The sequence below is a fragment of the Apostichopus japonicus genome, chromosome 15 (assembly GCF_037975245.1).
Source record: "Apostichopus japonicus isolate 1M-3 chromosome 15, ASM3797524v1, whole genome shotgun sequence".
NCBI lineage: Eukaryota > Metazoa > Echinodermata > Holothuroidea > Aspidochirotida > Stichopodidae > Apostichopus > Apostichopus japonicus.
In genome coordinates, this window is record NC_092575.1 from 16,422,212 (window position 1) to 16,432,883 (window position 10,672).

Below are 10,672 nucleotides of genomic sequence, written 5' to 3' on the forward strand. Positions count from 1 at the left end.
ATTTGAAGAGAAGATTTTCTATCGTATTAACATGTTTTAGTAACAATAATATGACAAGCTACGACGATATTTCCCAGGCATAATTCATTGGTATACTCACTTCTATATATTTGCGTAAACACTATGCGACAAATTACATAGTAAATAATCTTAGCGTGTATACCGCGAACGCAGTATCATTACCACCCGGACGTCGTTAGTCCTGCGGTGTAACGCAAAATTAAATCTTTTCCGATGTAGGGAAATATTATTTGTTAAATTTCTGGACTACCACAATCAAAGTTATGTCCATTATCTTAACAATTTTCCCGGAAATTCCCTTCTTAATCTCGTTCGTTATTCCTACAGTATGCTCGCAACGACAACAACACAGATTTTATTCACAAATGACCCAAAGCGGAGGTCAAGCACAAGGATTCGCGCATGCGTAAGTTGCATCTCCGAACAGGCTTATTGCGGATGACCTTTAAGTTTCAACGAATAGTTCTGTAGTTGCTGACGACGATTAACCATCGATATACGAAGTACTATCCGCTACATCAAAGGTAAAATACAGAAAAAAATAAAAATCTGATTTTGTCGGCGGTCTATAGCTTGCTTGTTATTTCGCTGCAGCAGCCATGCAGGTATAAGTGCTAGTTGAACAAACATAGACTTAATGATTACAGCTGAATCAATACCCCGAAAGTAGGGAAACAAACTTTTACTTGTTACAAGTCAACGACAAAACAAATTGACGTTTAATACTAGCATATGATATAAGAGTTTCGGCACAATTAAAACAATTCAGAAAGAATCCCAGTGCAAATATAATTATGGCTAATTAAAGAGGAAGATGATTCAAGCAGGCTGGGAAAGTTTGCAATCAATTTCTAACTGTTATTAAAAATTACGCCATCGAATGTCCTAAAATTTTAAACGAATATAATCAACTTGTCAGAAAAGCCCGACCTGTTTATCTGTGAATAACATGCAGGTGAAGACCTATACCTTAGCAGTGTTTGCAACGTAATGTTGGTGCGAACAAGGATATACACCAGGGTTGTCCAACCTACGGCCCGCGGGCCACAGTCCGGCCCGCCGCAGGGTTGCGTCCGGCCCGCCAGAGATGCTCTACGGTGCGAAATTTAGTGAGCAGATTTATTGATAACAATTTGAAGCTATATAATCAATCATTCGAACCTTCTGGGGCCAAAAAACTGCATACAGGTCTCAGCGTAGGGGGGCGGGGGCGGCTGGACTTTATTCATCTGTTTTATCAGGAAAGAAAATAAATCAGTGCGCACCGCGCGCAGTGCTCACATTTTCTTGCCTTGGGCTTCGCGCAAAAAAAAAAAAAAAAAAAAAAATGAAAAACGTAGGGTTCATGCGGCCCCCTCCTTCATCATAATCATTCCATGTGGCCCTCCTCTGCAAAAGGTTGGACAACCCTGATATACACTATTATTCAAAACGCCACAGGGTTTGCATTGTTATAAACAAAGCAAATATATTTACATGGGACAGAGACGTAGCCAGGAATTTGAAGGGGGGGGGGGATCACTTCTTGAGATTGATATGGGGGAGGGGTCTAAGGAGAGGTGGTGTCCCCCTCCCCTCTTAAATTTTTATGAACAATTGAAGGTTCTTAGATGCGATCTGGTGCAATGTTTTGCCAGTTTCATCATTATCATATGATATCATATTATCAGCAGATTTTGTTTCCTGTTACATGTTCTTTTACATATTATATTAGAAAGACAAACATAGTGCTCTTTTACAATTTTTTTCCAGTAGGATGACTCTTGTTTATTGTCCAATGTCTGGACTTAAATACATTTGACGAACTTAACTGAGGGACAATATAAACTTTCTTATTTTGTAAGACAGTCAGATGTGCAGTGGCATCAAAACAAATATCGTTATCGCAGTGTATTAGCAGTATAATAATTAGGTCTATTTATAGGAAGCGCGTATCACGTACGATTGCTAGCTTAGCTTCATAACATGCTGTTCGTGCAACAACTTAGGACGAATCATAGAAAGGATGAGAACGAACGTTGTCGACGTCGTTGTGCATACGGTTCGTGACACTCCATCGAGTGCGGTTAGATAGGCGATATGTATTTTATTACGCAGTGGCCAACTGTAGGCTTGTAATAGGCTATAGGCTAAATTTAGCTAACTGCATCTGCCAAACTAAGTAAGTAGCTGAATCAGTAGGCCTGAATGTTACTACGATTATAATCGAGTTAACGGAGCTGACGGGTATTCAAGATCAAAAGAGCACTGACAAAATACCATGCTAAAAAACAAGTTTTCAACATTTTTTCGACACTAAGGGGGCGGGGGGGGGGCAGTCGCCCCCTGCTCCCCCTGGCTACGTCCCTGACACAGGACAGTCACTTCGAATTTGTTTACAAATTGAATCTAATATTGGAAGATTCTTTTCACTTAACAGCAAAAACTAGTATCTAACCGTCTAACTAACGAACTAAATATATCATAAATAAATGAATAAAATAGATAAACAATTAAGTCTTCTGATATTTGTTTAAACTCACAAGTCTTTATGAGCCTAGAGTTTCCTTCGAACAGTTGAATAAATTATTTTGACCGAATATTAAGGCACGCTTGTCGTACGACTTCAAATGTACATTCCAGGAACAATATTTAATAAATATATAACTTATTTTTCTTTGTGTCTTTAAGGTACTACATATGAAGCCTTTAGCCTTCAAATGTGCCTTCCAGCAACTTGGTTTAATAAATATATAACTTATTTTTGTTTGTGTCTTTATGGAACTACAGACGAAGCCTTTAGCCTTGTTTCGTGTTCTTCTACCGTTCCATATTTATTACCGCATATTATCGTTTGCATTGGTAACGGTTCCGCGAACCGCGGTGCATTATCGGAAATTTCCCTGTGGTTCACTCTCATCGGCTCAACCTTACTAAGACTTCCATAACTAACAATCGAAAAATGTTGCCGCTCACTATCTGTCAATATATCAGCTGATGATAATGTTTCTGGCTTAGACTCGACTAGAGATAATTTACTTTTAAAATCTTTCGCTAACCGGCTGTGTTTCTTATTTTGAATGACCTCCTTCTCAATATCCCCTGTATTCTTTCTTCTGGTAGTGTCCTGAATTTGATCTCCATTTGTTAATTTCAAAGATCCTACGCCCTCCGCTTTGAATAATGTAAACTGAATGTCGTTGTAAAGTCTATCATACTTACTTTGTCTACCAGATAAACCGTTTCCATGGCAATTATCAAGTGATCGACCCACGGTATTATTTCCAAGCCTCGTGCGCGCAGTTCTCATCTCAGAAATGAAATCACGGGGTACAATCTTACGCGCCTTCGTTTGATCAACATGTTCCATTGATCTCGAATCCTTAGACGTTTGATCTGCAATAACCTGTTTATGACTGTTCGGTTTCCTCAAACTTTTCCATTTCTGCTTCCTTACAATTCTTGATGAATGCTCCTTGATGTTCTTTCCTGCATTCTCTTCGCGTACCGTTTTGCTTCTGCTTGTGATGACGTCATGCGGGCTGTCATGTAGTACTTTATTGCTTATCTTACAGTCATTTTTCATCCATAACAAGGGACGCTGGTCGTTCTTCTGTTTTACCGACGCTAGGTTGAAGCTATGAAAGAGATTTCGTTTGGGTGTCCTTCTTGATGAATAATCTTCTACCGATTTTGTAGATGAGGAAATCATGGTACTCAGGCTGGTCTCTCTACACCAGTGATCGAGTGTTGGAAACGTTGGTATAGGGTGTAAGGAGGCACTGTAAAGAACACATATACAAAATAAATAAAATAAGGTTCAAGGTCATCAAAATACAAAAGTCAATGGAGAATTTATTATGATATAGCTATTAGCTTTGCGATCTTTCTTAACATAACTAGGGTAAATAATACGGTTAAAATATTCACATGTAACTAGATTTCTATATCGACGAAGTCTTGTTTACGCCACAATGGAAAGAAGTATATAGCTGTAAACAAAACTCATTGTATGTCTGTATGGACATTTAAACAGCATTCGTGGTGTGCACAGGATTTGAAATTTGGAAGGATTGGGGGATGGGGGGGGGGTGATATAGGGGATTCCAAATTTACCCCAACTGATCTAGGTAGGGGCATGAACCTTTATGGACGGCTGTATATGGATCAATGGTCTTACGAATCCTAATGTCAACTACATAAATGTATTACATGCATGCATGCAACAGTCGAAACTTCTTCAACATTGTTTCAAACTTTGCAAAATTTCGCATAATTTGGATCTTTAAGCACCTTCCATTCTTTTATTTATAAGTTTTCAAAGGAGAGGGACTATCCTTTCCCATTCACCGCCCCCTTCCCTTGGACGACATACATATTAGCCCGCCACCTTCTAGCAGTACAGAACGGGTGGGTGCGCCCTGTACATTGAATTTCGAGAGGTAGGCCCAATATACTATACTACAAACCTTGAATTGAAGAGAAGTTCTTTCAATGTTTCACCGATGTTGATATGGCCTAACAAATGTTTCCACTCCAAGTCTTTGCAGTCGACACGCCCAACTTGACCAACGGTGTGGTATTTACGATACTGCTTCATGTACTGTCTCCAGTTGCCATGGTGAACAAAGACGTAACTTTCACTTCTTGTGTCTTTTGATGAGTCATGTTGCCCATAAAATCGAAGATAGTAGTTTCCCCGTCGACGCTTTCTCATTTTATCGGGCGGGCAGAATCGGGGAAACTGCGGATTTAACTTTGAAGTTCTCCATCCAGTCATGCATGTATGGTCGTGTGGGTGAACGGACAGTCCTTCGTCTGCGGACCACTGACCCCAGGATGTATCATAGCACGATAGGTCAAGGTGTTCTAAACAATCTATGCTCTCGGTCAAGCCTCGTTGAAGATCAAAGCCACAAGTCTGTTGTTTGGTGTTCTGTGCTTTGTCCATTATTCTGTGATTCAATGATCAGACAAAACTCTAGAAATTTAATGACATTTTCTCGATTTTATTCAGTTCAATGACTTTTAAAATTTATCTGGATGTGCCAGATATACTCGCGTCATTAAAACACTAGACCTCTGTACGCTATTTGTAAGCTGACTATATAGTCCAGGTATATCACCTAATCAGTCCTAATCAATCTTAGTCCGAAGAGGTATTTCCAATTACCCCAAAGAATTTGGCGACAGTCCACCATCATGCATGTAGCTGTATAAAGAATGGACGTGTAAAATAAGAACAACTTCGATTACCAATTATTGTCCAAACCGATTGCGGATAGTTCTGCAATATCATGACATGATTGAACCCTTTTACACAAACTGTATTTATACTATACGTGTGCGGAACCAGTTTTCAGATTTAAGATTAACAAGTCAGTTATCTTATTTGTACCTCTTGAAGCCTCATATTAAAGGTGATTTCCTCTCAGAGACGCTATGAGCGTAGATTACACGTGACATTCTACAGGGTGCCGTGTGTAAATGATAACAGCATGAAAAGAAAACTCCTTTAAGTTCTACTCAACCTTACAAGATAACAAATCTTCCAGTGTAATCTAACTACTAACTCCATGTAGTTATCTGTACTGGCTACATGTTTATCGGTGGTATGCATGCATTAATCCCCGGCTTGTTATTCCAGAGACAACGCCTTCGTGACTGATATACGCAAACATGTTATGAGTTTGGGACACCATATTGACACCCACAGAGTGGAGTATAAAGTACACAGAATCTTATCAAATGATGAAACTATTACATTGCACTACTCTATATAGTAACTCCTCCTCCCGGTTCCCAACGACCAAGGGGTAACGGTTGTATTCATGTGTTCGATATTTTCAAGGTTTCATAACGGATGTCGACAACGGAATACCATATGTAGCCTACATTCATGATTGATGCACTGAATTACGGGTGACTCGTTTCAGTCATAAACCCTTTCTAAGTCTACTTCGTCAGCTTGAATAAGGAAATTGTTTGGAATGAGTTCGAAATTTGATCTAAGCCCATGCAACGTAATCATGCTACTAACTGCAGATGGTACAGTAAATAGTGTAGGCTTTACTTACCTTTCAACCACAAACAAATAACTTTGTTGAGTGCGGAGTGCGGCCCTAAAGCCCTCCTCTTGTTTTCCACTCGACTCAAGTCAGTCAATGTTCTCATTTCAATTCGCTATTCAAAGATAAATATAGTAGATAATATATAGGCGACGTGCTCTGCTTAGGCCCATACGTACGCGCCTATACATTCAGTTATTACATTACTACCTTTACCATTCTGTTTTATGATTCATGACCAGTGCTGTACAACTTAGTTTACAGTCACGTAGTAGCTGCGCTCAGAGCCTACACTCATGCTATTAATTTTCGTTAAAGTCGAGTTTCCATTTCGGTTTTCTATTGCTATGGAAACTATAATTCATCTGCCCTCTCAGGTCACCCCGAAGTGTCTCCAAAAAAGTGCAAGGATTTTTAGCGCGTGCAGGCGTACAATGTGCATGTCTATAAGGGCTATACATTATAAAGTTTTGTTATGACACAATGCCACAGGGACGGTGGTTAAACCATCATGCGGCTTTTGGGATGAAGGGTGGGGAGCCTTACGGGATGGGTGGGAAGAGAGCATTGTTTACTCATTCACCCACTATAGGTGTAGTAGGGATACACCTGCTGTCAGTCTGTAGGCCTATATGTATGGTTGACCGTACACAACTAACGTTCATTACAGCACGCAGTGCTACAGCAGTGGATGGTATATACAATGGCAAACCGGCAATTTGTGAAGGTGAAACAAAGAGCAATATAACATTTCTAGGCTGTACCCGTTGTATCTTGTTCGTTTGTTGCGGGAGGGGCAATGAAATAGCTTGGGAGAGGGTGGGGGGGGGACATTTCGAAATTGCAAAATAGCCCCTGTATAACGTACACATCCCCGGCGAATTCGAAGCCCCAGAAATTGTAGGATTTTGAGATATTTCTTGCTTTCTCGTATATAGACTATGATCGGTACATAAAACCCATGAATTTAATTTCTGTGGAAGGAATTTGAAGCTCGGAAACTCAAGTGCATGCTTTCAACAGTTCTCTTGTAGCTATTTTAATTGACTGGGATTTTCTTGAGGCTTAAGTTGATTGCTGAACAAAATTGCCGAAAATGTTCTGAATCTAACTGTGAAAACCACATCCTCATAGCATATCGTGATATTAATTTTTAAAATTTAGTGATATCTTTTAAATGCATCTGGCAACAGCGGATTGAATGACGTCATCAGGGCACTTCAGTTGCAATGTCTCTGTTTTTGTTTACAATTTGTCAATCATTTATTTCACAAACAACAAGAATATTTCTACAAAAAAAGATACATTTTCATAAATTTCGAAGTACAGAGAACTTTGACAGCTATATATAAACATTCCATTTGAATCAGGTTTCATGGATAAATCAACAAAAATATTATAATAGCCTAAGTAAAGCATTTGCCCAGATGACATCACAAACCCCCTACTGTGATACATGTATTGGAATAGTTGAAGGTTTAGCCAGTCAAAATAAGTATATTACCCAAATCAATATGGGTCATTTGGACGTTAGGCAATTCCGGATTTCATTTTTTTCTACCGCAGCCAACATGAGGAGGGGGAACTGGGGCGTGCGAGTGGGCAGGCGCTCATCATGGTTGGGGCATATGTCCCCAGTAACCCCACCCTCCTTGGCGCCTCCACTGCTCTCGTGTTTAAAGCGGAGTTTCATCAGTAGAAGACTTACTTTAATTAGGCTATATGGCTATTCACAATATCTTTAGGTTAATATTTAATGGATCATGTAGTGCATAAGAACCTTGTGGTCTGTTTTATTGGTGTACCTTCGTTTCTTTGAAATCTTGACTTGACTCGGGAATTTTTCCCCAGATTGATTTCAATCAAGCATACGTAGCATAATTTTTTACTTAAAGGATTGGTTCAGGTGTCTGACATGTCTATCTTGTATGAAAGAGCTTAAAAAGACAAACAGAATAGGGAAGAAACTACCATGATAGCATTCTCTGTTAAGTAGATATCACACTTTGAAGATTTCAAAATTTCTTTGCAAATGACTGGTGTAGAAAGACTAACTGTGAGGGTGTGATGTCACATCCTCACTTCCTTAACATGTGTCAATATATTTCATTAAATAATAATTACATATTTTTTCACAAATCTAAAAAAATATAATCAAACATTCTTCGAAGAATGTTTGATTACATCTGATCAGATGTTAAATCTCAAATACTTCCCTTGACACATATGAAATCTCCTGACGTATCTTTTGGTTGTAAGTCATAGAATCTTACAAAATATTTTAATAAAATAACAAAGACTTTTCAGGAATGTGAGGATATGACGTCACAGCTAGTCTGATTTCAGCAGTTTCTACACAATCAGATAGAACTTTAAACTTGAATATCTCCTAAACGGAGAAATATATTTGAATAATTTCTTCACTATTGTGTTTCTTTTATTGTCCTCTTTTATATAAGATAAACATTTGTGACACCTGAAATAATCCTTTAAGTAGACTATATAGAGAGGTAAATGTCTAACCAGCTCGCGATATGTACGATACTCAGGGAGCCTAAGGACAACACACGTGTAATCAATATATAGTTGGCACTGAGATTGATCTTACTACAGGTACCCAACACATGTGTGAGATTGCTAGAGGTGGGGGGGGGGAGGTGGGGGGGGGGGGGTGAAGACTACCGTTCAGTTGAATTGAACCAAAGATGCACGTAAACCGTTATTGTGAAGTTAGAACCCCCTCCCCACCCCCACCTCCAAAGGTAACGTAAGATAACATCGTATAATATACTTGCGAAAGCGGGCAATTAGGAAATTATGAACGTTACAGTTACTGGTCTGTGAGTTAATTATTATAGTGCACGTGCGCGCTACAATATTGACATTACGCATGCCAAGTGGATTGGACGTTGAAATTTCAAGTTTCACATAGTCTCTGTAAATTTGCAGTTTCAGAGGCTAGCTGCATAGCCAACTTTTTTGAGCCTGTCACGGCGATCACAAGCGCCCTCACTTTATAGGTACCTACATGGCTGGTGTGTTGTCCGGCCAAAAAACAACAACACAATGAACAACCGAAAAGTTCTTCCTAATGCTGCAAGCACTCCAACGCGCACTACAATACTGCGTATTTGCAGGCATATACAGATCTGGTAATACGTTGGGATATTACAGGTTTGTACACATGACTGTATGCTTACATTAACCATGAATATGTTGTTCATGGATTAAAGAGTAAAATCTAGTCGTAGTGTTTTAAGGGTGCACAAAATATATTGTTGTCGGAAAGGAATTAGTAGTGAAGAAAGGGAAGAGCTGACGGGATGAGGTAGTTGATATTGGAACGGGAAGGAGGTCGAAGGGAGGGGGGGGCGGGGAGGGGGAGGGGGTTCAAGGAAGTCCCACTATGTCATCCCAAAATCTGCATCTAGTATCTTGCACATTATAACTTTCTGTACTTTGTTTTCTTGCGTCAGAAGAAAATAGGGGGGGGGGGGGGAGGAGAAGAAAATCAATACTCAGACAAAAACATTTCCATAATTTCAAGTTATATTAAGTTATATCAAGTTATATTAAGCTATGTCATATAATATCACTTTATACTAAGTTATTATCAAGCTATACTAAGTCGTATCAAGTTAAATCAAAGTTTTATCAAGTTGTATTTAAAATACATTGGTCATTTTATCTTATACTACGCAGTAGTTCCACGATTCTATCAACACAAGAGAAAACGGTGAGATAATATATAAACAAATAGATATTTCGTAGAAACGATAATCCAAGAGTAATTTCACTTTTGGGTGATAAAAGAGGATCATGTTGATATCATCTTTATGAAGTTTGCGTTTATTTCCTATATATACGTTTTACTGTTGAACGAGATATTTCATAGTGAAATTTTGGCACAGTTTGTGTCATCACAAGTGAATATGAAGCAAATTGGATTCGATGTCATGTATGACAAAAAGCTTATGACAAAATGTTTTGATGTGTTTATTGTTCAATCTTGTGTTGACCTTGGATTAGGTATGGGTCTAAGTTTCCCTTTTAAGGACGTGAAAGTAGCAATATACCAATGAGAGCGCGGTGTATTCTAATATGATGGAAAAAAAGAATTTTCGGCGCAAGGTTTGTAATAAACAGAAAACACCTTCAATGTGAATATATGGTCTCACAACTCTTAACTTCAAGTTTACAAGTTAAAAAATCGAAAGAATGCATATTTACTCTACAAATATTCAACGACTAGAGTAGTTTGATTGATATGCTTAAATGACAGACAGAAGTAATATTCAAACATTCCAATCGGGCTCCGCAACCGCAAAATCAACAGACAGCCGTCCAAGATCCAGTTCCACGAAACTTATTCAATTTGTTTTTACGAGAAGCTGGTGCATGGCTACGAGTTTCAGTAGTCTAACGTCGTTGTCATGGAACCACCAGCAGTAGCGTGGCAGTATCATGAATTGATCTCTACAAGTACTTGCAAGTTGTTATTATTATTGTATAAGAGATATTTTAAAATAAGTGTAGGAGTTTTTTATAGTCAAGCAAACATGTTTTTCGTTCTGGCTATACTGCAGAAGCTGATCGTTGAGTCA

General features: G+C 38.8%; 1 protein-coding gene across 1 annotated transcript; it reads right to left on the reverse strand.

The window, feature by feature from the left end:
* Positions 1-1,424: 1,424 nt before the first annotated feature.
* On the reverse strand, positions 1,425-6,366 carry LOC139981312 (uncharacterized). The gene is made up of 3 exons (XM_071993636.1): positions 6,078-6,366; positions 4,470-4,955; positions 1,425-3,782 (listed from the first exon to the last, which is right to left on the reverse strand). The coding sequence occupies exons 2-3, from the start codon at positions 4,949-4,951 to the stop codon at positions 2,777-2,779; spliced, it is 1,488 nt and encodes a 495-aa protein (XP_071849737.1). The 5' UTR covers positions 4,952-4,955; positions 6,078-6,366; the 3' UTR covers positions 1,425-2,776.
* Between the last annotated feature and the right edge of the window lie 4,306 nt (positions 6,367-10,672).